Here is a 27,784-nt window from a genome sequence, read left to right on the forward strand (position 1 = left end):
GTCAACTACATGTATATATGCAATTAAGTTTACACGTTAAATTCGCAGGCAGTACGAATACTACGTCTAAACCAAATATCTCATGCAAACAAATCACCATCTACTTCAATATTTTTTTATCCTAGCTCTAGGTCACTTACACATCCTCAAATCAAAGAAATGATATAGTAAAACAATGATTTTTTTTGATACCTTCCTTGGAGGGAGGGGATGATTTCCCTGCTTTAACCACCCCAAATCAGCTCTGAAGGCGGCGATGATGGGTGGCGCTGGAGGCGGCGGGGTCAGGCAAGGGTTTCAAGGAGAAAGGAGGGAGGGGCACAGTTAAGTGGCTTGTTGGCGCGGTAGGCTTATTGCATTGGCACGACAAATCCGGCCCCGGTCCGAGCCAAACTAGCCGAACGTGCCAGTGTAGCAGTGATATCATACTATGTGGTGGCGCGGCGGGATAAATTTGTCGCACAAATAAAAATTGGATGAATTATTTTTAAAATAGTATTAAAAAAGTTGAATATTAAAAATTCATCCCTATTCTAAAAGAAAGATGAAACTAAAAAATAATAAAATAATAAAGCCACTCGGAGCATCGCCTTCTTCCCCACGCCCATCTCTCCTCCCTCCCTTCCCCTATTCTCTCTCTTCTTCTTCTCTCTAAAAACGACAACACAAGTAGCCCAAAACCCTCCCTCCTCATCCGATCGATCCGACGACCGCTCTCCTCTCTCTCTAGGGGCCGCCGCCTATCGGAGATCCCTCGCCATGGCGGCGGCGGAGATCTCGGCGATGCTCGACCACCTCGCCTCCTCCACGGAGCGGGACCCGCCGGCGCGCCGCCTCTGCTCGCCTGCGGCACGCCCGGGGCTCGAGACCCTTGCGGATGCCCTCGCAGCCGGTCCGCCGACTGACCCAGCCGCCGCCCACGCTGTCTTTGCTGCCGCCCGGGCTGTCGTGTCCGCAGTCCTCCCCGCCTCAGGTGAGCTCCTCCGATCCCGCCTCTCCCGTCTTGGATGGCCCCTATGGGCCATGCGTGTTAGCGTTGCTCTACTATCGCGGGTTGCGATCTTGTATCTGTAAGTTAGGGCCTAGGGGTGCTAGATTCGCTGCTGCTGCGGGCTGTTGTTGTTGGTTTTTTTTTTGAGACAGCTGCTGGCTGTTGTTGTGTGATCCGAAGGTTGCTTATGCTTGCCAGAGGGTAAGATAGGTATTGACTTCGCTCGGGGCAGTAGTTTGGCTTCGGGGACGGTTATGGATATGGCAAAGAATCATCCGTTTGACTGGTTAATGTTGCAGTGATAGCTTCCATAGTTCCATCTTCCATGTCCCATCACCTGGTTCAAGTAGCCGTGCTCATGCTTCTGGAGCAAATTTGACAGCATCAGGTGTTTTGTACTCCATAGTTTGGCAAAATCTTAGTTTACAACTCGGACATGTACTGGATCGTTGATCTATATATGCAATTTTTTTGAGATGTTTCCCTTGTAGCTCAGCCTTTTGTTTACTTAGTTATTGCATCAAGCGGCAGTGCCAGTCTCAAATTGTTGGACAGGAAGGTTGAGCCATCCTGAACATGTTTCCTGTTTCATATTTTAGGCTTTGCTCCACTTCTGCATTCCGTTCAGATGTTTGTATGATATTAGGTTTACAGGTTTGCTTGTTCCTACCATGGTTACTCTTCTTGCCACGAGATCATTAATGTTGTGACTTCTCTGTGCGTTTTTGTGAGTCTTTTTGTAATTATGACTCGGTTGAGATAGTTTTAGTCACCTGAAAATTTTATATGCACATTTTCACTTCAAATTCATGCATGGATTGGGTTATTGGGTTCACTGCTTCTCTATACTATAATCCCTCTGGCTAATGATATATCGTTGTTTTGTTTTGTCTAGTATTAGACTGGTTGCTGCATTGTTGCCAGTATCTATTCTCAGTAGTATTGTGTCCGAATTGCATGATACAGTGATTGGTAGTCTTTGGGGAATTGGGATTGGCTACATATTTTCTTTTCTGATCTTAATAATCTGGTACAAGTTGATGCAATGGTGATTTGTGATTCACATTTCTTGCCAAATATGGAGCTAGGTGTTTATATTTTGGAACACTGCAGACATAAGATTATGTATAAATCATATATGAGTGGGTGTTCCCTGAACATGCACACTGCCTATTTACTTGTTCCGATTAAAATCTGTAATTGTCTGGTTGCTGTTTGATTTCAGAATGATACTATCAATTCTAGATTTGGCTTTCATTTTGTTTGTAATTTATAGGAATGAGCCAACCTTTTATTAGTTTCCTTGTTGGTTGAGTTAAGTTCCTTGCAGTACCTTAAGAGATAGTTTTGCTTTGATTAAAAGATTGTTATCTCGCTCGTCTACAAAAATCTAGTCTATCAAACATTTGCAGTCATCCATTTATCTGATTAGGAGAGAACTTTCCCAACACCGTTTTGGCATTTTTTTTAAGCCTCTGAGTGAGCCCTTGCTAAGCTGTGCCTTGTTTCCTTTGTGGTTTTCATTCTCTTTCTGTTAGATTATCCTTTAGTGAGGGTTTTTGTGTTTTAGATACTTCTCCGCCCGTCCTGAGGAAGAAATGCTTATTTATTGCATTCCTGTATCTTATTTTGAACCCAAACTGGTTTTGGGTCACAGAAGAGTGACAAGTGTGACCCAAAACCAATTTGGGTTCATGCTTGGAAGGTCGACCATGGAGGTGATTTACTTAATACGACGATGGAGAGAGATAGGGAGCTAAAGAAGGACTTGCACATGGTCTTTATTGACCTCGAGAAGGCGTATGACAAAGTACCGAGAAATGTCATGTGGTGAGCCTTGGAAAATCATAAAGTCCTAACTAAGTACATTACCCTCATCAAGGATATGTACAAGGATGCGATGATGTTTGTCCGGACATGTGATGGCGACACCACTGACTGACTTTCCTATTAACATAGGCCTACACCAGGGGTTTAGCAATGAGCCCTTATTTATTTGCTTTAGTGATGGATGACGTCACAAGGGACATACAAGATGATATCCTTTGGTGTATGCTCTTTGCTGATGATGCGGTGCTAGTTGATGAGAGTTGGGTAGGGCTTAAATAGGAAGTTAGAGCTGTCGAGACGTACGTTAGAGTCGAAAGGGTTCAGACTTAGTAGGACCAAGACCAAGTACATGATGTGTGATTTCAGCGCGACTAGGTATGAGGGGGAGACGTTAGTCTAGATGGTCAAGTGGTGGCCCAAAAGTATACTTTCTCTTTTTTTTTTGAAATGAGAAGGATACTTTTCGGTATTTAGGATCTGTGCTACAAAAAGATGGCAACATTGATGAAAATGTTAGGCATAGAATTTCAGCTGGCTGGTTGAAATGGCGTCAAGCTTCTGGCGTCCTTTGTAATAGGAGGGTGCCACAAAAGCTAAAAGGAAAGTTCTATTGGGCAGCAATTCGCCCGGTGATGTTATACGGTGCTGAATGTTGGCCTACAAAAAGGCGATATGTCCAGCAACTGAGTGTAGCAGAGATGTGGTTGTTGCAGTGGTTTTGCGGGCACACAAGGAGGGATAGAGTCTAGAACGAAGCTATTCGGGATAGGGTCGGGGTGGCACCAATTGAGGAGAAACTTACCCAACATCGGTTGAGATGGTTTGGACATGTCCAACGGAGGCCTCCTGAGGCGCTGGTGCTCTAGTGGGGTTCTAGAGCGGGTCGATAATGTAAAGAGGGGTGGAGGTAAACCTAAACTGACTTGGGATGAATCGGTTAAGAGAGACCTTAAGGATTGGAGTATTTTAAAGAGATGGATTTGGATAGGAGCGCTTGGAGACTAGCTATTAATGTGCCTGAACCATGACCTTTGTTTCTTTTGGGTTTCACCTTTAGCCTACCCCAACTTGCTTGGGAAAAAAGGCTATGTTGGTGTTGTTGTCCTGTATCTTATTTGAGCATATGGATAGGCCTTCTTAGTTTGGTGCTCTTCAGTGTAGAATATCTTGCTGCTTCTGGAGGTCTTGTTTTTGTTTTCTGTGTTGCATTTAAGATTTACTCTGATCTTAGACAGTGGATTTTTTTTTTTATGTTGTGTCAGTGGACTCCCCTAGCAGTTCAAATCACCTTATTGGCTGATGCGAAAAATATAAGTTGGTTCTGTAAATAGATATATCAGATATGGGTTCTCAAGGTGGAGGGTGGCTTATGGAGATCTTAATGCACTCCCTTGAGATACTAGGAAGCAATTTCTATTGCATGCCATATCACTCTGATATTAAGCATGCCCATATTAACATAGTGACCTCCTGGATGACACTGAAAGCACTGAAGCTTCAACTCTTTCTTGATGCATGCATTGAATTAAAAAAAATGGTAGAACCAGCCATGCATTTGATGTAAAGTTGTTTTTCTAAGAAATCTTTATCAATTTCTTGCCTATGATGATTGGAGTACTAATTTACACTTGACAGTTAATAAGCAATATATCTTCTCCAATATTATGGCCCCCCTTTCTGCTGTTTCCTATCTTTCCCGTTAACCATTAGAAGGTCTGGTGTTGCTAAAACATAAAAGGGATATGGCTAGGAAGTTAGGATTTGATTTTTTTTTCGTTTGTTATCAGTGGAACAAGTGGAGCCAACAGTTGTGGAGATTGTTGAGAGATCTTTGGAATTCTGTCTGTTGCATCTAGAAAAATCATCATACGCTTGTGATGACTTTGGCTTACTGGTAAGTTTTCTTGGCTTGACTTGATTTTAATTTGGTGTGTGGGTCGGTGGGTTTTTCATTCTGATTTTCTGACCTATCAAAATTTAAAAGATGTTATATTAAAAATAATTTGATATGTTGTACATTTTGTTTCCATCTTGGTTGTGCTTCTTGTAGCATTATGTATTTGTTAATTTGTTTGCATATTTGCAGAATGAAGTTGCCTGTTTTGTGGAATTTGTGCTGCTTAAAGGTACTCACAATAAGGCATGCTCTTTGGAACCCAGCATTATAAATGACATCATTGAGCATTGGACATTTGTCCAAGTTGAAGCTAAGCGCTTGAGCCCACAAGAGAAATATTTCTGCTATCTAAAAGGTAAACTCCTGGGGCATTAGCCATGCGAAAAGATTCAATGTTTCATGTGCATTTGATGACTTATCTGTTATCTCTATTACCAGGATTCAACTGCTCGAAAAGTGGAGATGATCTTAAACGATTTCGTTTGGCCTTATTACCAGAATACTTGCAGCGAGATTACATTATTTCGGAGAATACCAAATCATGTTGTGTGGTATCTCCAAATAGCATGGTGCCATTAGCGCAGCATTTTGCGGTTGTTCACTTATGTTGTATACCACGCCTTCTTACACTAGTGCAGAAGCTTTGCCAGTCTCCTGCTTTGGAAATGGATGAAGATGTAAACATTGATTTGAGGTTGTTTTTCACCCAAAGAATTTTGAAGTTAGTTTGTGGTCTCACTATGGAGTTTCCTCCTGATGCTTCTGATGCCATGCTGTTATTCTCAGTAGCAAGATGCACCGATAGCCTTCCAGCCTTGTTCAGACTAAAGTTCAAGTTCTCAAATCATGACAGAGTCTTCTCTGTAGATGGTGTTGGCACTATCTTGTTGCAGATACTTGAAGAATTTCTACAGCTAATGCAAATTATCGTTTGCAACAGCAACATCTGTTGTACAGTTCAAGTATGCATACTTTCATCCATGTTGGAAATCTTCAGTCCTAATATATGGAGATATGAAAAATCTGGTACTTGCTTGGTGCCTCCTTTAGCTTACTCTCCTCGTGTTGTTCAATTTGTGCTGAAACTTCTTAAAGATACCAAACAATGTACAAGACGTGTTGACAGGGACAAACCTGACAAAGATACCTTTTTATATTCATTCAATCATGAGAAAAATGATCTGTCTTGTCATGTCCGTTCAGAGGAGGTATCATTGCTGAAGAAATATACATGTGAGGAGTATCTACAATTTATCTTCCCATCAGGAGAACAATGGTTGAATGGTTTAGTTCATCTGACTTTTTTCCTCCATGAAGAAGGAGTGAAATCGGTGACAAATGAGAAGCCACAGCTGAGTTGCACAAACCAACCTGTTGTTTCAGAATTGGAATCTGTGGCAAGTCATGAGGATGAAGCACTTTTTGGGAATCTTTTTGCTGAAGTACGTCCTGCAGGAATAACTGAAAGTGTTGAGCAGCCAACATCTCTAGGGAGCGATCCATCAAACAGCCAGCAGGGGCCTATTCAGCTAGCTGCTGATCTGATATGCTTTATGAGAACATCCATATTCTCTCCTGAATGGTCCAGGGCTATATATATGGATGCTTGCAGAAAATTCGACACCTGTCATCTAGACCAATTTCTTTCAATACTGAAGTGTCAAGCTTGTTTCCCTGACGAAAGCAGTACTGGAAATACAATGCGTTCTGAAAATAAATTGCTGCACATCAATGCTGCTTGTTTTGAGCTCCTACAAACGTTTCTTGTTTGTGATGAATGTTCTGCTTCTTTAAGGGAGGACCTCGTGGAGAAAGTATTCAATGTTGACAACGGTAGGTACACCTATAACCACTATGCACTTGCTCTAGTTGCGCATGCTATGACTTACACAGCAAACTCAGGATTTAGTCTGGGAAGAAAGATTTTTGTTCAGTGTGTTACTTATCTTTTGGAGAAGGCAAATGATACATCATCCAGCTCATTAAATGCTAGTGATTTCTGCGCAAGTCTCCCTTGTGCTTTTCATCTGGAAATTCTTTTGGCAGCATTCCATTTAACAACAGAGTCAGGAAAGGTTGATTTAGTCAAAATTGTACTCTCCTCCCTAGAGAAACTGAAGCAGCCTCCGTCTGGAGTTGCTGTGGCTGGACTGACTAGATGGGCATTGCTCCTATCAAGACTTCTTCTTGTCCTGCGACATATGTTGCTGTACCCGTTAACACACCCATCATGGTTGTTTACGAGACTAAGATCCAGACTGAGGGATATCCAGTTGAATCAAGGCCAGTTGCGTTCCATGAGTGATTACTTGCCATCCCTTGCCACTGTTGTTATGGAGGAAATGCTTGATGTTTCAGTCAAAAAGAGTGCTGTAACCAGTGACTTGCTCCCTCAGTTAATTGATGTCACTCCAGGTCATGCTGAATTCTATTTTGACAAGGCTGCTGTTGAAACTTTGGGCTTGAACATGGCTGATTTGAGTGCAACTATGTCACAAATCCTTAATTCTTGGAGTGGTATGAGTGCTGAAGTTGCTGATGATCTCATTGTGGAAAGATATATATTTTTGATTTGCTGGAGTACTTTATCTGTTATAGGGTGTCATGGCAATGATTCTATTCTTAATGATCATTACTTGAAACCTGACCTTGATGATGTCAATGTCTTCCTAACATTTGCTCTAAGTATCAGCGATGGTGCTTCATCTCATGTGGGTGTTGATCAACCTGCATTAATATTTAAACTCCTAAAGTCGTTGCACTCTGATATAGGTTTAAATAAGCTGGAGAGTTGGGATTTCCTAAGGAAAGGGACATGGCTTTCTTTTATTCTCTCTCTCATTAATGCGGATCTTCAGAGGCAGCAGAGAGGTGCAGAAACTGAGGTGGATTCACATATAAAACATGAGGTCCATGGTGAGGAGATGTTAACTCGTGGGAATAGTTTATCTACATACATAACCAAGAACTGTGGACACTGTTTGGATATCTTATCATCTCTTTTGGAGACCTATCTTCATACTTTTAAGAAAGCATATCTGTCATTTCTTGACAGTGGAAGGCCTTCCTTGGATAATTATTACCCTCCCCTGCTGCTCAAGCATTCTGTCTTTGACAAATCCAAGCACCACCTTTTTGAAAGATCTGGTTCATATTTGGAAATGCTGGAACCCATATGTAAGCTTTCATCAAGGATAAATGGAGTCACCACAAAGCTAGCTGAAGTGCAGAAAAATTGTTTCTTCCTGAAGTTCTTGTTGCATGGATTTCCATCAGCTTACACTTCTAGCAACAGTGCTCTCCTTTCTTGCATTCTGGTGATAAATGAGATCGTTCAAACCCTTAATGGTTATATAAAGGTCGCACAACCAGGAGGCACAGACAGAGTTGATGAGGGTGTTATTTCCAAACTGCTTAGTATGGTGATGACTGTTAGATCAGATCAAATATTCAGACCTGTTCATGGAGAGTGTGATCATATATTTATGGGTCTAATTAACAATAGGGATGATCTTGTTAAATACAGTGAACTGTTTGTTCTGAAGCAGCTAGAAGGATTCTTGGCTGGCATAAACTCGAATGAAAGCATGGATAGCAAGGTGAAAGAGATTTTAGTTTCTACAGTTGTTGATCTAGTGGAAGACCTTCGATCTAAAAGAGAGGTGTTTAAATTCTTCCTTGGTGATACAAAAGGAGCTCCTGAAGGAGCAAGCCGTATTTTTGCATCTGAGCATGCTGATATGTCGGTCTTTCTTGATGTTTTGGATTGCAAATCTGAGCAGGTTAATTTGAAGATTCTGTACTTATTGACTGATATACTGGGCAATGGTTATTGTCCTGGTCTTAAGCAGAAGTTGCAAAACAAATTTATTGGAATGGACGTGCCCTGCTTTTCATCGTGGTTACAATTCATAATATTGGGGCCTTCTGTAAAAGTTGAAAGCACAAATGGCACTGCTGGTCCTGCAACCCGAGAACTGGCAGTGGAATTTTTTACACATCTGATATGTCCACCTGAAACATTGGCCAAAGAACTTCAACATCACCTTTTCAACTCCATGCTACTGTTACTTGATAGAGCATTTTTGTCACATGACCTCCAGACTGCTAAAGCATATTTCCATTTTCTTGTTCAACTATCAAGTGAGGAATCACACTTCAAGCACTTGTTTGAAAAGACTCTGATACTAATGGAGGCAATGGTTGAGGATGAGGGTAAGCTGCACACTTTAAAATTTCTGTTTTCTTTTCTGGAGGCAGTATTCGGCGATACTGGACTAAATAGAAGTGCCCTTAAGAGACTTTCATCAAAAACTTCTGGCAGCAGTTTTGGATCAGGATCTCTGATCCCAAAGCAGTTGAAAAATTCGGAAAATCTTGTTATTTGCACAAATCAAGTTAGTAGTCCTGCTGTAGATTGTGATGCTAGCTCTGGTGAGGAAGATGAAGATGATGGTACATCTGATGGGGATTTAGGGAGCATCGATAGAGATGAGGAAGATGATGGAGACAGTGATAGAGCTCTAGCATCAAAAGTGTGCACATTTACTTCCAGTGGCAGTAATTTCATGGAACAGCATTGGTACTTCTGCTATACGTGTGACTTGACAGTTTCCAAAGGCTGTTGTTCTGTTTGTGCCAAGGTGTGTCATCGAGGGCATCGTGTTGTTTACTCAAGATCAAGCCGTTTCTTTTGTGACTGCGGGGCCGGAGGGGTGAGAGGAAGCAGCTGTCAGTGTTTGAAACCTCGGAAATTTACTGGGAGCACCACTGTAGCTCCAGCTGCTGCTAGCAGCTTCCACCCCATACTGGCTTATCATGAGGATGTGGAGCAGGTTGCAGATAGTGGTTCTGATTTTGAAGAAGATATCTCTATTGATGCTGATAATTCCATGAAGCTATCTGTGCCTAATGAATTCAGCAATTGCCTTCCTTTATTTCTTAAAAATCTGGATATTGAGGTTAGGGTGCTTGAAATCTGCAGAAAGTTGCTGCCTAATGTACTTAGCCGAAGGGAGTTGAATCTTTCGAAAGACAGAAAGGTTTTGTTAGGAGGTGATGTGCTGGTGTCACATTCCTCTGACATCTTCCAATTAAAGAAAGCTTTTAAAAGTGGATCACTGGACCTGAAGTTAAAAGTTGATTATCCAAATTCTAGGGAGCTTAAGTCACATCTTGCTAATGGTTCTCTTTCTAAATTACTGCTCAGTATCAGCAATCGAGGTAAGCTTGCTGTAGGAGAAGGTGACAAAGTTGCTATATTTGACGTGGGACAAATTATTGGACAGCCTACTGCGTCACCTATTACAGCAGACAAAACCAATGTGAAACCCCTCTCCAGGAACATTGTTCGCTTTGAAATCGTCCATTTAGTTTTCAACCCGTTGGTCGACCATTACCTCGCAGTTGCTGGATATGAGGACTGCCAAGTGCTAACATTAAATAGTCGTGGTGAAGTAACTGATCGCCTTGCCATAGAACTTGCGCTGCAAGGAGCATACATTCGTCATGTGGAATGGGTTCCAGGTTCTCAAGTTCAACTCATCATAATAACAAATTTGTTTGTGAAGATATATGATCTCTCAAAGGACAACATCAGCCCCATGCATTATTTTACTGTAGCCGATGATATAATAGTTGATGCAACCCTTGTCCCCTCCTCAATGGGGAAATTGGTGCTGCTTGTTCTTTCTGAAGGGGGCCTTCTGTATAGGCTGAATGTTATATTGGAGGGTGACGTTGGTGCAAAAGTATTGGCTGAAACAGTCTTGGTTGAAGATGCTGTATCCATGCATAAAGGTTTGTCATTGTACTTCTCACCAACCTACAGGCTTCTGTTTGTATCTCATCAAGATGGTACAACCTTCATGGGGCGCTTGAATGGAGATTCTTCATTGATAACGGAGTTGTCATATATATGTGAGGAAGATCATGATGGTAAATCCAAGCCAGCTGGGCTCTACCGTTGGAGAGAGCTTGTAGCTGGCAGTGGAATACTTACCTGCCTATCAAAATCTAAATCAAATGCTCCTTTTGCGGTGTCATTGGGTCCTCATGAATTAGTTGCACAAAACATGAGGCACAGTACTGGTACAAATTCCTCAGTGGTTGGTGTTGCTGCCTATAAGCCTTTAGCCAAAGAAAAAACACATTTTCTTATTTTGTATGATGATGGCAGCCTTCATATTTACTCTGACACATCTAGTGGAGGTGACAGTTTGACAATCCTTGCAGCAGAGCAAACAAAGAAGTTGGGCAGCAGCATCCTCAGCAGTAGAGCTTACACTGGCATAAAACCAGAATTTCCACTTGATTTCTTTGAGAAGACAACTTGCATTACATCTGATGTTAAATTTAATAGTGAAACAACCAAGAGTGGCGATTCTGAAAGCATTAAGCAAAGATTAACCTCAGATGATGGGTATTTAGAGAGTCTGACATCTGCTGGTTTCAAGGTAGGATGTTCTGCTATGTTCATAGTGTTTTTTCTTCCAACCATGCAGTGTACCTAAACCAATTAATGTTGAATGACTTATATGCACTCCTTTTTTTTGTGTGCGTGTTGTAGGTGACGATTTCAAATCCTAACCCAGATATAGTCATGGTGGGTTGCCGCATCCATGTGGGCAATACATCCGTTAGCAACATTCCTTCTGAGATCACAATTTTTCATAGAGTCGTTAAGCTGGATGAAGGAATGAGATCATGGTACGACATTCCATTTACTACTGCTGAATCACTTTTGGCAGATGAAGAATTCACAATTTCTGTTGGGCGGACGTTCGATGGTTCATCTATACCTAGGATAGATTCCATTGAAGCTTATGGGCGAGCTAAAGATGAATTTGGATGGAAAGAGAAACTGGATGCTGCGCTTGATATGGAAGCACTTGGTAGTAGTTCTACTGGTGGAAGATCAGGAAAGAGGCCCCAAATCGTGCCTGCTGCTCCTATCCAAGAGCAAGTTTTGGCAGATGCCCTTAGGATTCTCTCACGCATATACCTGATATGTCGACCAAGCTGCTTTACTGACATGGTTGATGTAGGCATGGAAGTTAATAATCTAAAATGCAGAGCTTTATTGGAAACCATCTTTCAAAGTGACAGGGAACCTCTGTTACACTCTGCCGCATGCCGGGTCCTTCAGGCTGTGTTCCAAAAGGACATATACTATCAAGTAATACCAATTTTCGTTATCTACTGATCTTAACATTTTTTGTAAATGTTTTCCTTCTGCTCTACTATTTTTTGGTTAAACCTTTGGCTTATGTTTGTACAGGTTAAGGACACAATGCGCCTTCTTGGTGTAATAAAATCACTCCCAGCAATAACTTCAAGAATTGGTGTTGGAGGTGCTGCATCTAGCTGGGTGATAAAAGAATTTATAGCCCAGATCCATACAGTTTCCAAAGTTGCGTTGCACAGGAAATCAAACCTGGCCACCTTTCTTGAAACTCATGGTATTAATTATACTTCTGACTTGTTTAACCAAATGTACCACTTGACTACATGTTGTCTTTTAGAAGGATTTGATGTTCAATTGCTGACTGGCTGTTGGTTTGTCTCACCTTTTGCATCTTGACTCAAGGAACAGATATTATTGTGCTTCCACCAATCAGCATAATTGCAAAGGTTGCATTCATGTGGGCCCTTGATGCACATCAAACAACATGTTAGAGTGTAGTGATATTTGTCAATCTGTCCATTATTTTTCTTCTTTTTGCTGTACTTATATTTGCCTGCTTTGTTTCTATTGTGGACATAACCTGCATGCTAAGTTAACTCTCACAGGAAGGTAGGCTAGATGAATCATAAGGGTATTCTTATTGGTTAGTATGTGTGAACTAGAGTACTTTTGCAGTTTGAACCATATGCAACTGCAAAATATTACATCAATTATTCTGCTGCTGCTGCTGCTGCTGCTGTTTTGATGTTCGTCAACTTGACTCTCCAACCTACATTTGTATTCACAAATTTGACCATAGAATACAATTATTTAGCTCTGAAATGTGAAGCACAGTTGCTAATTTAAAATATTCTCCCAACCTACAAGTTTTTATAGTAATAACTGCATATTTTGCAGGTACAGAAGTAGTCGACGGTCTTATGCAGGTTTTCTGGGGTATATTAGATTTAGACAGACCGGACACACAGACAATAAATAGTCTTGTTGTACCCTGTGTGGAATTTATTTATAGCTATGCTGAATGCCTGGCTCTGCATTCCAATGAAAAATCTGGAGTTTCAGTGGGGCCTGCAGTTGCTCTACTGAAAAAGCTACTCTTTGCACCATATGAAGCAGTACAGACTTCTAGCAGGTGATCTTCTCTTCTATTGTTTATCAGTCAATTGGGGTGCCACTATTTATATGCTAGTTTTCCTTTTATTTTTTCTACCATTTTCTCAATTGCTTTTTATTACTGGTTTTCAGTTTGGCCATTTCATCCCGATTTCTCCAAGTCCCTTTCCCGAAGCAGACAATGATAGCCAATGATGATGCTCCTGAAAACCAAGTGAAACAGAGTGCTGCTATAAGTTCCAGCAGTGGAAATGCTCATGTTATGATTGAAGAAGATCCTGCAGCATCATCAGTGCAATACTGTTGTGATGGCTGCTCCACTGTTCCAATACTTAGGCAAAGGTGGCACTGTAACATATGTCCAGATTTTGACCTATGTGAAACTTGCTATGAGATAATTGATGCAGATCGCCTACCAGCACCCCATTCAAAAGAGCATCCCATGTCAGCAATACCAATTGAACTTGATACATTTGGAGGTGAAGGCAATGAAATCCATTTCTCTATTGATGAGCTAACGGATTCTGGTGTGCTTCATGCTCCTGCTGATAGAAGTGTTCAGACCTCCCCATCATCAGTTCATGTTTTCGATTCAAGTGAGTCTGCAGACTTCCCTGAGACTATTACAGACCAAACAACTGTTTCAATTTCTGCTTCAAAACGTGCCATTAACTCCCTGCTACTTAGCCATCTAATTGAAGAGCTTAGAGGCTGGATGGGGACCACAGCTGGTACTCGAGCCATACCTTTAATGCAGTTATTCTACAGGCTTTCATCTGCAGTTGGTGGTCCTTTCATGGATAGCTCAAAACCAGAAAAATTGGATTTGGAAAAATTTGTGAAGTGGCTCATGGATGAAATCAACATAAACAAACCATTCCCTGCCAAAACACGATGCACTTTTGGAGAAGTTTCAATCCTTGTTTTTATGTTCTTCACACTTATGTTCCGTAACTGGCATCAGCCTGGGAGTGATAGTTATCATTCAAGGTCAAGTGGGAACTCTGATTTGACAGAGAAAGGTCCTGTTCAGGTTCCGGCATCAACCACAATAGCTCTTCCATCAGCTGGTGGTGACCAGGATAAAAATGAGTTTGCTTCTCAGTTAGTTCGTGCCTGTTCTGCCCTTAGGCAGCAGTCATTTTTGAATTATCTTATGGATATTCTGCAGCAACTTGTTCATACTTTCAAGTCGTCATCCATAAATGGTGAAGCTGGTTCTTCTGGTTCAGGCTGCGGATTCCTGTTGACAATTAGGAGAGAGCTACCAGCTGGAAACTTCTCACCCTTCTTTTCTGATTCATATGCTAAATCTCATCCAACTGATCTGTTCATGGACTACTACAAATTGTTGTTGGAGAGTACTTTCCGGCTTGTATATAGCATGGTTCGACCAGAAAAGGAAAAGTCTTCTGAGAAGGATAGAAGCCACAAGGTTCCCAACACCAAGGATCTAAAGTTGGATGGATATCAAGATGTGCTTTGCAGCTATATTAGCAATCCTCATACTTCATTTGTTCGGAGATATGCAAGGAGGCTCTTCCTTCATTTATGCGGCAGCAAGACTCACTATTATAGTGTGAGGGATTCATGGCAATATTCCCACGAAGTCAAGAAACTTCATAAAATCATAAACAAGTCTGGAGGTTTCCGAAATCCTGTGCCTTATGAGAGAAGTGTGAAGCTCATAAAATGTTTGTCTATTCTTTGTGATGTGGCTGCAGCAAGGCCAAAAAATTGGCAAAAGTTCTGCTTGAAGCACACGGATCTTCTTCCGTTTCTTGTGGACAACTTTTACCATTTCAGCGAGGAGTGTATTATTCAGACTCTCAAACTTCTAAATTTGGCTTTCTATTCAGGAAAAGATGCAAATCATAATGTTCAAAAACCAGAGAGTGCTGATCTAGGAAGTTCTACAAGAACTAGCTCGCAGTCTTCAGATTCGAAAAAGAAGTGGAAGGGCGATGATGGTTCTGAAGGTTCCTCAGAAAAATCATGCATGGACATGGAACAGGCTGTCGAAATGTTCAATGATAAAGGTGACATGTTGAAGCGGTTTATCGACATATTCTTGCTAGAGTGGAACTCAGCAGGTGTCCGCCATGAGGCTAAATGTGTTCTATTTGGAGTGTGGTACCATGCAAAAAACCCACTTAGGGAGACGATGCTAACAATTCTTCTGCAGAAGGTGAAACATCTTCCCATGTATGGGCAAAATATTGTTGAGTACACTGACCTTATGACCTGTTTACTCGGGAAAGTGAATGACTCCAGTGCAAAGCAGAATGACTCTGAACATGTGAATAAGTGTTTGACACCTGAGGTAGTAAGCTGCATTTTTCAAACGCTCCATTCTCAGAATGAGCTATTGGCAAATCATCCAAATTCCCATATTTACAACACACTGAGTTGCTTAGTGGAGTTTGATGGCTATTACTTAGAGAGTGAGCCTTGTGTTACCTGCAGCTGCCCAGATGTTCCGTATTCAAGGATGAAGCTCGAAACCCTCAAGTCCGAGACCAAATTTACGGACAATAGAATAATAATAAAATGCACTGGAAGCTTTACCATACAATCAGTTACAATGAATGTTTATGATGCTCGTAAGTCTAAGTCTGTCAAAGTACTCAATCTGTATTACAACAACAGGCCTGTGACTGACTTGTCAGAACTAAAAAATAATTGGACTCTTTGGAAGCGTGCTAAGAGCTGTCATCTTACATGTAATCAAACCGAGCTGAAAGTTGAATTCCCCATCCCAATCACAGCATGCAATTTTATGATTGAGCTCGATTCGTTTTATGAAAATCTCCAAGCTTCTTCCCTTGAGTCATTGCAATGCCCACGGTGTAGCAGGTCTGTCACTGATAAGCATGGCATATGTAGTAACTGCCATGAAAATGCATATCAGTGTCGGCAGTGTAGAAATATTAATTATGAAAACCTTGACTCTTTCCTTTGCAATGAGTGTGGATACAGTAAATATGGTCGTTTTGAATTTCACTTCATGGCAAAATCCAGTTTTTTATTTGACAACATGGAAAATGATGATGACATGAGAAAAGGATTGACAGCAATTGAGTCAGAGTCAGAAAATGCTCATAGGCGGTACCAGCAGCTGATGGGATTTAAAAAGCCTCTCATTAAACTTGTGTCAAGCATAGGTGAACAGGAGATTGACTCGCAGCAGAAAGATGCTGTCCAGCAGATGATGGTGTCCTTGCCTGGGCCCACATGCAAGGTAAATCGTAAGATTGCACTTCTTGGTGTTCTGTATGGTGAAAAATGCAAAGCAGCTTTTGATTCTGTTAGCAAAAGTGTTCAGACTTTACAAGGGCTACGTCGTGTTCTAATGACATACCTGCACCAGAAAAATACTATTGATACCAATGCATTACCAGCTTTTTCAATACCAAGGTCTCCAAGTAGTTGCTATGGGTGTAGTACAATGTTTGTTACACAATGCTTGGAGTTATTACAAGTGCTGTCCAAACATGCAAACTGCAGGAAGCAACTTGTAAGTGCTAGAATTTTGTCGGAGTTATTTGAAAACAACATTCATCAGGGCCCTAGGACAGCACGCACTCTTGCTAGGGCTGTGCTATCGTCTTTCTCTGAAAGTGATGCAGATGCAGTTCAGGAATTGAACAACTTGATTCAGAAAAAGGTGATGTATTGTCTTGAGCATCATCGTTCCATGGACATTGCACAATCAACACGAGAAGAGTTACTGCTGCTATCAGAGACATGTGGTCTTGTAGATGAGTTTTGGGAGGCAAGACTCCGTGTGGCCTTTCAACTGTTGTTCTCTTCTATTAAGGTTGGAGCAAAACATCCTGCGATTTCTGAACATATTATTCTTCCTTGTTTGAGAATAATTTCTCAGGCTTGCACGCCTCCAAAATCAGATGGTGGGGACAAGGAGTTAGGCTTGGGAATATCTAGCTTAACTGTGCAATCTAAGAATGATGATACAACTGGTAATACAACCACTAATAACCCCAGTGCTAAGATTCAATCAGATATATCTGGAAAATTTCACGATGGAACTCGAAGAGGCAAGGATATTCCACTTCTGAGCTACTCTGAGTGGGAGAGTGGTGCATCATATTTAGATTTCGTTCGGAGGCAATACAAAGTATCACAGGCAGTGAAAGGATCTATTCAGAAGACACGTCATGATTCACACAAGTCTGACTATCTGGTTCTCAAATATGGACTCCGATGGAAACGTCGTGCATGCCGAAAGTTGAGTAAGAGTGACTTCTCGAAATTCGCCCTGGGTTCCTGGGTATCAGACTTGATTTTAAGTTCTTGTTCCCAGTCGATAAGATCTGAGATATGCACTCTGATAAGCTTGCTATGCCCATCAAACTCTCCCAGACAGTTTCAGTTATTGAACTTGCTCGTGTCTTTACTTCCTCGAACACTCTCAGCTGGGGAAAGTGCAGCAGAGTACTTTGAGTTACTTGGGACCATGATTGATGCAGAGGCTTCACGTCTTTTTCTAACCGTTCGTGGTTGTTTGACAACATTATGTTCTTTGATAACAAAAGAAGTGTCCAATGTTGAATCACAGGAGAGAAGCCTAAGCATTGATATATCACAAGGGTTCATTCTTCATAAGCTTGTTGAGCTCCTGAACAAATTTCTTGAAATTCCCAATATCAGAGCAAGGTAAAGCTGTTTATGGTCCTGAATAAGCTTCTTTGTTTGCACATAAGCTACCAATGCATCTTGTTGCTTTTTGATGCCCTTACTGTTTCCCCCCTCATACTACAGGTTCATGAGCGATAGGTTACTATCTGAGGTCCTGGAAGCTTTTCTGGTGATCCGTGGGCTTGTTGTGCAAAAGACAAAGTTAATTAATGACTGTAATTGTCTTTTGAAAGACCTTCTTGATAGGTTGCTCGTTGAGAGTACTGAAAACAAACGTCAATTTATTCGTGCTTGCATCTCTGGATTGCAGAAGCATGTGAAGGAAAAAAAGAGACGGACATCTTTGGTAGAGCACAGAGTTTTCGTTTATTTTGATATTGTGCTTATAGTATGGTAGCAACTCTTCTGAACATAAACTGTAACTTATTCTTGCCCTGCTCATTTACTGGAGTTTTCTTTTGCAGTTCATATTGGAGCAACTCTGCAATCTGATTTGCCCAGTTAAACCAGAGCCTGTTTATCTTCTGATACTGAACAAGGCACATACTCAAGAAGAGTTCATCAGGGGTTCTATGACAAAGAATCCATACTCCAGTGTGGATGTTGGTCCTCTAATGAGAGATGTGAAAAACAAAATATGTAACCAGCTTGATCTGATTGGACTTTTGGAGGATGATTATGGTATGGAATTATTGGTTGGTGGAAATATAATCTCACTTGATCTGAGCATTTCCCAAGTCTATGAGCAAGTATGGAGGAAGCACCACGGTCAAACTCAACATGCTTTGTCAAACGCCAGCTCACCAACTGCTGCTTCATCCCGCAGAGATTGCCTGCCAATGACAGTGACCTACAGACTACAGGTTAGGGTCAAGATTTTTTTTTCTTTGCTTCAGTTTTTCATTTTATATTGGCACTCACTTAGTGGTAAGGGATCTTGACGCTTCTTTATAAGAACTGCTCATTAGCCACAAACAAGCTAAGTTGCCGGAACTGCTATGACAGTTTATTTGCTAGTATATTTATGTGGTTCTATGATATGCCCCCTTTTAATATCATAAAACCTTGATTTCTTGTGGGTACTGCATACGTACGCCTAAAATTCAGATACTACTTTTCTTGTAAAATGCAATTGTTGTACAATAATGAACTAATCTGGAGAGTGTTCTTATTTCTTTTAATAGCAACTGTGCATGATGTGATTCTTTGTTTCTTTGTGTTAGGACTTTCAGAGATATCCTGACGTATTCTTAGACATTCTGATTTTGTTTACATCATTTCAATGTATGTTAATATGACATGTTTATTTTCTGACCAGGGTTTAGATGGTGAAGCTACTGAGCCTATGATTAAAGAACTGGAAGAAGAAAGGGAGGAATCACAGGATCCTGAAATTGAGTTTGCTATAGCAGGCGCTGTTAGGGAATGCGGAGGCCTTGAGATTATTTTGAGCATGATTCAGGTATGCTGTTTTAAGCTTACATTGAGTTGGTTATCTTCATCCCTCTCCCTCCAGAGGTAGATTGATCGATTCCACAGCTATTAATATGCGTTTGAAAGAAATTATGTGAATTTTTGTGTTCCAATCTTTTTAATGAGGCTTGAGATTGACTTATTTTGCATTGTTCTTATTATTTTTGTCAGAGTCTGCGTGATGATGAGTTCAGATCTAATCAAGAAGAGTTGGCTTCTGTTCTTAACCTTCTGAAGTATTGTTGCAAAATCCGTGAAAATAGATGTGCCTTATTACGTCTTGGTGCTTTGGGTTTACTGCTTGAGACAGCTAGACGTGCATTTTCTGCTGATGCAATGGAACCAGCTGAAGGTATTCTACTAATTGTAGAAAGTCTTACCATGGAAGCTAATGAGAGTGACATAAGCATTGCCCAAAGTGTGTTTACAACTACTAATGAGGAGGCTGGTGCTGGTGAAGAAGCCAGGAAAATTGTTCTAATGTTTTTGGAGAGACTATGTCATCCTTCAGGTGCCAAAAAATCCAATAAGCAACAAAGGAATGAGGAAATGGTGGCAAGGATCCTGCCTTACTTAACCTATGGGGAACCTGCAGCTATGGAAGCTCTTATTCAACATTTTGAGCCCTACCTTAGGGACTGGACTGAATTTGATCAGTTGCAGAAGCAACATGAGGAGAATCCAAAAGATGAAAGTATAAGCCAAAAGGTGTCGACGCAGCGATCTGCCGTCGACAACTTTGTTCGTGTCTCTGAGTCACTCAAGACTAGTTCGTGTGGTGAGAGGCTAAAAGAGATTATTCTGGAGAAGGGCATTACAAAAGCTGCTGTTGAGCATGTGAAGCAAAGCTTTGCTTCTCCAGGACAGACTGGCTTTAGAACAAGTGCAGAATGGACATCTGGCTTGAAGCTTCCATCTATTCCCCCCATTCTGTCAATGTTGAAGGGACTGGCCAAGGGCCATCTGCCTACACAGAAGTGCATTGATGAAGAAGGCATACTACCACTGCTTCATGCTTTGGAAGGGGTGCCTGGTGAAAATGAAATTGGTGCAAGAGCAGAAAATCTTTTGGATACACTGGCTAACAAAGAAAATAACGGTGACGGCTTCCTAGGAGAGAAGATTCAAGAGCTGCGACATGCTACAAGGGATGAGATGCGTCGCCGTGCTCTTATGAAAAGAGAGATGCTACTTCAGGTAACTCTTGTAGTCTCATCAGCTGCTATGTTTGTGATATTATAGATCCTGTTTTCTGAAGTTTTGTTTTGCTAATATTTCCAACAGTAACTGTTAGGCCCTGGATTCTACATATATACACATGCTCATGGGCACTGCCTTTTTCCTTATTTCAGGGAATGGGAATGCGACAAGAATTTGCTTCCGATGGAGGTAGACGTATTGTTGTATCTCAGCCTACAATTGAAGGTTTGGATGATGTGGAAGAAGAGGAAGATGGTTTAGCATGTATGGTCTGTAGAGAAGGGTATACCTTAAGGCCAACAGACATGCTGGGTGTCTATGCATTCAGCAAACGAGTGAACTTAGGGGCAACAAGTTCTGGTAGTGGCCGTGGAGATTGTGTTTACACCACTGTTAGTCACTTCAACATCATACACTACCAATGCCATCAGGAAGCTAAACGAGCTGATGCTGCACTGAAGAATCCCAAAAAGGAATGGGATGGTGCTACCTTGCGAAACAATGAGACATTGTGTAATTGTATCTTTCCATTGAGGGGGCCATCTGTTCCTCTTGGGCAGTACACTAGGTGTGTTGATCAGTACTGGGACCAATTGAATTCTCTCGGACGAGCAGATGGGAGTCGTCTCCGATTGTTGACATATGACATTGTGCTGGTACGTGATTCTGACCCCGGTTGCACATTCTTGTGCTAAAACTAATGCAAAATTCTCAATCATACATTTCACTGTAATTCAATTGGTATGGATTGCATTTTTGTTATTATCTAGATTTTGCTTTATTTAACTTCTTGCCTAGGTATGAAATCTCTTTGCTGAGAAGTTGAAATATACCATGAAATGCGGAGTCATGTTTTTTATTTTGCCCTGAGAAATCCTTGTTTGCATTGCAATATAAGGATAGAAACCTTGTTTCTGAAGATTATTTCCAGGCTGGATAGAATATTAATCATTCTTGTTCTTTTTATCTTACATGCTAAAAGTATTTCCTTTAACATCAGCGATGTTGGTGCTGTTCCATTCTATGCTAATATGCTCCATGAGTTCATAAATCGCTGACCACACTCATCATAATGTCACATAGAAATTTTCAATGGTTTCTTGTTACTCAACTTAATAAATAAGTTCCTTTATATCATTAATTTAACTACTATAAATTTGCAAGAGGTAGTGGTCAAGGTGTTTTGGAAGCCATTCTGTTCGACTAAGTACAAACTGTTACTTTGGTTGACAGATAGCTGTACAATGATCCATAAAAAAAATTCAAAGTACCATACATAGTACAGAAGATGCTGCTGTGAATTATAGAAAGTAATTTTGGGAATCATTTACCTGTTATACTTATCTCATAAAATGGTGCTTTTTTTACCACTAGATGCTGGCACGGTTTGCAACAGGCGCTTCTTTCAGCACGGATTGCAAAGGTGGGGGAAGGGAAAGCAACTCGCGGTTTCTTCCATTCATGATCCAGATGGCTTCTCATCTTGCAGATGGAAGTGCCAACCAGCAACGTCATGCGATGGCCAAGGCTATCACCATGTACTTGTCCAGCTCTCCATCAACACCGGAATCTCCTATTCGGCATTCAGCATCGGTCTCTGGATCCCGTGGTAGTTCAGGTTCCTCCGAGGAGACCGTACAGTTCATGATGGTTTATTCCCTTCTATCAGAGTCATATGAGAGCTGGCTCCAGCACCGACTTGCGTTCCTGCAGAGGGGCATCTACCATGCATGCATGCAACATAAGCACGGGCGGTCGACCCTCAAGCTGTCCTCTGACTCATCCTCCTTGGCAGTTCGGTCAGATGAAGGTTCATCCTCTGATACGAGTGAGAACAAGAAGCTATTTACCATCATCCAGCCGATGCTGGTATACACTGGTTTGATCGAGCAGCTGCAACAGTTCTTCAAGAAGGGCAAATCATCTGGCACGGCCAAGTTGGGTGAGAAAGGCGATTCCGGTGGCAGCCTTGAGAAATGGGAGATCGAAATGAATGAGAAGCTGGGCAACATGAAAGAGATGGTGGGGCTTTCCAAGGACCTGCTCTCCTGGCTGGAAGACATGACCTCGTCCGATGATCTGCAGGAGGCCTTTGATGTCATGGGAGCGTTGACGGATGTATTCTCGAGTGGTCACGCATGTTGTGAAGATTTTGTCCAGGCGGCCATACATGCTGGCAGGAGCTGACCAATTGCATTGAAACGACGGAACGTAGGCTCCACGATGTGTTGTGTTGATATATATATGTACCATGTGCCTGGCTGTTTTGTATGAGTAACACCAGCTGTAAACATTATAGCCTTGTTAGATCAACTGGTTCAAAACTGTACTCTATCTAGTACTTGGTCTTGGCGGCCAACATTCTCGTTATGCTAGCTCCATTCAGCCCAGATGTTTCCAGTTTTGGCATCCTTAGCTGTAGCTAAAATATGTCACGGGCACATGTTACGGTAGGCTCATTTGAGAAGATGGTATCACCGTTGCAGCAATCAACCACCGAGGATGCCACCTATCTACTAGTACCACATAGGGTGTGTTTAGTTGGTGAAGTGAAAATTTTTTGGTGTCACATTGAATGTTTGACCAGATGTCGGGAGAGATTTTCGGACACTAATTAAAAAACTGACTTGGAAACCGTGAGATGAATCTTTGAGGTCTTTGATCGCATCATTAGTACATGTGGTACTGTAGTACTTTATGGTTAATCATGCTAATTAGGCTCAAAAGATTCGTCTCGTTATGTACATCTAAATTGTGCAATTAGTTTTATTTTTTAATTATATTTAATACTCCATACATGTGTTCAAGGGGGAGGCAAAAAATTTTTGGGTCCCAGACGTCCGATGGAAATTTTTCCCATCGGACGCTCCGTTGGTCAGCTGCAACATACAAGAAAAACATCTGCAACATAGAAAACCATCATTTGCAACATCAAAAAACTATTGAAAAAAATTATTAACCATCCATTGATGAAGAGAAAAAAATCTGCCGCAATATCTGTTTCATGTTGCATGGGATATTTAAATTTCTTATTGAAGACACAACATTCAGATTAAACACTTGCAACAATGCAACGTCTAGATCTGATTTTGCAACATTCATTTATAATACTTGCAACATTCCAAAATATCTACTGCAATATTATAAGATACATATTGCCCCATGACCATCTTATGCCCGCCACAGCTTTTGCTCATCTTCAACCTTCAAGAATTGCCCGCCATGGCCACCGCCCTCCTCCGGGCGGCCGGCGCGGCTTACCCTAGCGCGGGACAGCGGCCAGGGCGGGGGGAGGTGCAGGGGAGCGGCGGCCCAGCCCCCCACCGCGTGCGCCCCATCCAGCACCTTTTAACTGCCGTCGGGTGGCCATGCTGCCGTTTCGGAGCTCCCGTAGGAGCCCTCGTGCGCCGCCACCCCAGAGCTCCCGTCGAATCGAGCGAAATCAAATCCGAGCGGAACGAGTCCAGGACGATCCGGGTGGAGCAGGCCGTGGATGCACATGTGATGAGGGCGGCGGGGGCCGGCACGGATCTCACCCCGGGCGTGCATTTTTGCTGCGTGGTGGGTTGCGAGCGGCGAGCAAAGTGCCAGCGAGTGGAGTGCCGGCAAAGTCCGATTCGCTGTTCTGGTGTGGAAGGCGTCCGGTTTTTTTAATCTCATCGGACGTCCTACAACAAGGATTCCCGTTTTTTTAGGAGCCGTTTAGTTCCCAAAAATTTTCAACTCCCCTTTGAACACATGTATGAAACACTAAATGTAATTAAATAACAAAACTAATTACATAGTTTGGATGTACACGACGAGACGAATCTTTTGAGCCTAATTAGGGCATGATTAGCCATAAGTACTACAGTAACCCACATGTGCTAACGATGCGGTCAAAGGCCTCAAAACATTCGTCTCGCGGTTTACAAGTGACTTCTAAAATTAGTTTTTTAATTAGTGTTCGAAAAGCCCTCCCGACATCCGGTCAAAGATCGACGTGACACCCAAAAATTTTTGGGTTTGGGAACTAAACGGGCGCTTAACTAAACAGCTTAACTAAACAGGACCTTAGTATCTTGTGTCGTACTGTAGCTAGCAAGATGCCCCTGCTGCCCTGCATGACGGTGCTCTAGGCCATAAGCTTCGACTGTCTCCAACAGCTGCAATGCAAACAAGAGACCCATATCATCATTTAGGTTATGCAATACAAATGAGTCACGGACCCAAATCTTCCTGTCCCCAACAGCCACAACGCAAAAGAAGAGGGCCCCCCATCGCCGCGTTGCTTCTGTTACAAAATATTTAGGTTGCTCTCATTCTCTATTTACTCTCTTTTACACCCTCTTTAATAGGTGTTTACTATCCCTATTAAGGGTGGTTTATGACTTTCTTTATTCCCCTTATTGATGGGGCTCATATATATATATATACACACAAAGAATCAATGGAAAAGTGTAGCTCTTTGCAACAACACTTGTATCATTTCGTTTTGCTCATATTTTAATACGTTATCAGCACCTTACTCTCCACCTTTTTCTTCAAAGAATAGCTTAGTTCGATAAATCATCGATCTAGGAGAAGCCAATCGATCTACTCAAATTCAATCGGTTCAAGATAAGGACGGCGAAACATCGCATTGCTCCCAACGTCCCTATCTGTTCAATTGCTGGTTACCTCTTCTCCGATGAGGATGAGAACCACGCGTCCACGCTCCTTCACCAGCCCGAGCGCCCAGCCCGGCCTCGGATCGGCGACCGGCGGCCAGGTGCCTCGGCGACCCTCATGCGACCCTGCGTCGCGACCGCGGACGGTCCACGCGGCTTCGGCTCGCACGACCGCGGTGGCCCTCCACACGCATCCGGCGTCCCACGATCTCGCACGACGGAGCGGCCTTCACGTGGCCTCGCCCGCGGTCCGCCAAGTCCCAAGTGGCCTGCGCACGACCTCGCGCACGGCTCCGGCGTCCATGCGCGACCCGGCGGCGCTCCACGACGGCCTCCGCGCGATGAGCAGCAGGGGCAGTTCCTCGCCCAACCGCGCGCCTGCGGCTCCCGAGCGGCCCTCCGACTTCCGCGGCTGGGCGGGCCCACCTGGCGCAGGGTGGCCCACGCGGCGCGCATCCACGCCGCGCCCGCACGGCGCGGACGAGGCCAAGCGGCGTCGGCAACGACTCCATCCATCCGCACGTACAGGCAGCGAGGCCGTGACGCCCAGAAGACGAACGGTTTTCCTCCGTGGAAACCATCCGTCTCTCGTGGATTGGATGGATAGAATTTGTGCCTTTTGCACGAAAGTCCACCAATTTTCTGCAAATTGCATGATAGTCCTAATGGATTATTGACTATATTGCTGCAGATTTCTGTTTTAGCCCTCAGGTTTTAACAGATCTATAAAGTACTATATTTACCGGATGTAAATATAATTATGATGCACAATATTTACCTCATGTAAATAAATATATTTGTGACCACATGTCAACAGAAGATGTATCATAATATGTACTATAGATGAGTTTACCATAGTAAATTCATACATTCTAGTTCCTAATGTACTATAGATGAGTTTACCACAGTAAATTCATACATTCGAGTTCCTATTTCTATATGAATTTCAGTTACATGGTTTAAAGAGTTTGCCCACGGCAATTCCTAATAACATGTAATCAAGGTGTTGATTATATTGTTCAAAGTGTTGTCATCAGACATTCCCGATAACAATATATTCCACTTCATTTATTTTTTATGCAATTTATTTTGTATGGAATTTATTTTCCATACAATTTATTTTTGCATTTCTTTAATTAAGCGCATTTACTTATTCTTTAAGTTTTTAAGTGCTTAATTTATTCTATGCAATTTACATTTGTGTTTTTAATTAAGCACATTTACTTATATTTTAAATTCCTAGTGCTTAAATTATTTCATGCAAATGTTTTACGTGATTACCTCTTCATTGTGTATAATGTTCTGAAACTTTGCATATTGGCCAACCACAAGGTAGTACCATAGTATTACTGCGAGATCTACACTATGTCACACATAGTGATTATCTTCAACGTGCGTATCCAAAATTTTAGAACAAAGGACCTTCACCTTCATAGTGATAACTTTTGTTCATTACAAAATTGGTCATACACGAATGGTGTACCACAGTACCACCATAGGATTTCACCCTCAATATATGCGTCCCAAATTTAAATATTAACTACAAAAGAGGTCTACACCTACATGTGCTTGCCATAATTCATCTTTGAGATTAGTCATACACAAGTTAGTACCACAATACTATTGCAGCATCTACACTATGTCCATCACATAGTGACTATCTGCATGTGATTATCCAATCTAAATATGAATTGCATAAGGTTTACATCATTTGGATGTTTACTTTCAAAGCAATAGTCTCACGATTTGAGGTCTACACCCTGTTTTCTACAAACATAGTGACTACCTTCGAGTTCAATCACCCAATAAGGTCGATGTCATATGACCACCTTCAAAGTGTGATCAACTCGTACTATTGGCATAAAACACAAAGGTAATGGGATGACATCTACTGCACATACACATATTTGCAGATTATGCTCCCTACTACAAGGCCACCAATTTGGTTTGCGCTTTTGTGTGTTAAATTGCTAATATCAAATTGAGACTATATCGATCTTGGCAATAATCATTGTACATAGTGATGATAGTAGTGATTTTCTATCACCTATCCAATATGAGTTAAACACTATATGTGATTCAAGACTCATCTTGACTTCACAAAATTTTGCATATGCCAATTCAAGACACATCTTGAATATGAAGTTATTTAAGTAACCATTTACTTAAATAAATAGCATATATAGCACATAATTTGGGGGCTATTTTGTCGCATACAGAGCCTATGTTTTGGCAAAGATTTCACATCATCTATTCCCACAGGAATAGATCCCAAAACACCTTGAATCCCCAAAAGTTTTGCCCTTATTCTATACAATTTACTCTTCGAGTAAATTTATACATGATAAACTCATGTAGGACATGGCTAATATATCTAGCTTAGGATATATCCAACCTCGCATTGGATGGAATTAATTTTTCCTAACATGAGCATTAAGATATCAACGATATCATTAGGGGCATATGGCATAACAACAGTTATTCCTCAACCCCAAACCAAATGCTCAATCCATTCTGGATATTGTCATACTTGCATTTATTTGCATTTTTCTGCAACTCCAACACTTTGATTTTTTACAAATCCATGTATTCAAAGGAGTGAGATCCATCTACCCTTTGCATGTCCCTCATTGGGATTTCAACAAAGAATGTAATTTTGCCCAAATCATAAATGATTGTTTACTCATTCATTTATCAAGGATCTTCGATCCATGGCAATTTACAACTTATGGATCCTCATGAATGCAAACATTTTTTTTCACTTAACAAAGTGAATGTGTGTGACA

The 27,784-nt window shown here is 41.7% G+C and overlaps 1 protein-coding gene and 1 long non-coding RNA gene across 2 annotated transcripts; one reads left to right on the plus strand and one right to left on the minus strand.

The window, feature by feature from the left end:
- The first annotated feature begins 623 nt into the window (after positions 1–623).
- LOC120660175 (auxin transport protein BIG-like) lies at positions 624–22,749 on the plus strand. Its single transcript, XM_039938573.1, has 14 exons — positions 624–973; positions 4,609–4,715; positions 4,908–5,073; positions 5,157–11,173; positions 11,287–11,895; positions 11,998–12,178; positions 12,802–13,036; positions 13,150–17,694; positions 17,800–18,022; positions 18,141–18,539; positions 18,995–19,138; positions 19,321–20,346; positions 20,502–21,005; positions 21,724–22,749. Exons 1-14 carry the CDS (start codon positions 760–762, stop codon positions 22,534–22,536), a joined length of 15,183 nt encoding a protein of 5,060 aa, XP_039794507.1. The 5' UTR covers positions 624–759; the 3' UTR covers positions 22,537–22,749.
- Positions 22,750–23,257: 508 nt separating this feature from the next.
- LOC120660176 lies at positions 23,258–25,602 on the minus strand. The gene is made up of 2 exons (XR_005669403.1): positions 25,009–25,602; positions 23,258–24,494 (listed from the first exon to the last, which is right to left on the minus strand). It is a non-coding gene; the product is annotated as an uncharacterized LOC120660176 (long non-coding RNA).
- Between the last annotated feature and the right edge of the window lie 2,182 nt (positions 25,603–27,784).

This window comes from Panicum virgatum, chromosome 2N, assembly GCF_016808335.1.
Source record: "Panicum virgatum strain AP13 chromosome 2N, P.virgatum_v5, whole genome shotgun sequence".
NCBI lineage: Eukaryota > Viridiplantae > Streptophyta > Magnoliopsida > Poales > Poaceae > Panicum > Panicum virgatum.

Bases quoted from the DNA above. Each gene is read 5' to 3' on its own strand.
- LOC120660175 (XM_039938573.1), top strand. From the start codon at position 760: ATGGCGGCGGCGGAGATCTCGGCGATGCTCGACCACCTCGCCTCCTCC. The intron at 974-4,608 runs GTGAGCTCCTCC...GTTTGTTATCAG, and splicing joins CGCAGTCCTCCCCGCCTCAG to TGGAACAAGTGGAGCCAACA. The intron at 11,174-11,286 runs GTAGGATGTTCT...TGCGTGTTGTAG, and splicing joins TGACATCTGCTGGTTTCAAG to GTGACGATTTCAAATCCTAA.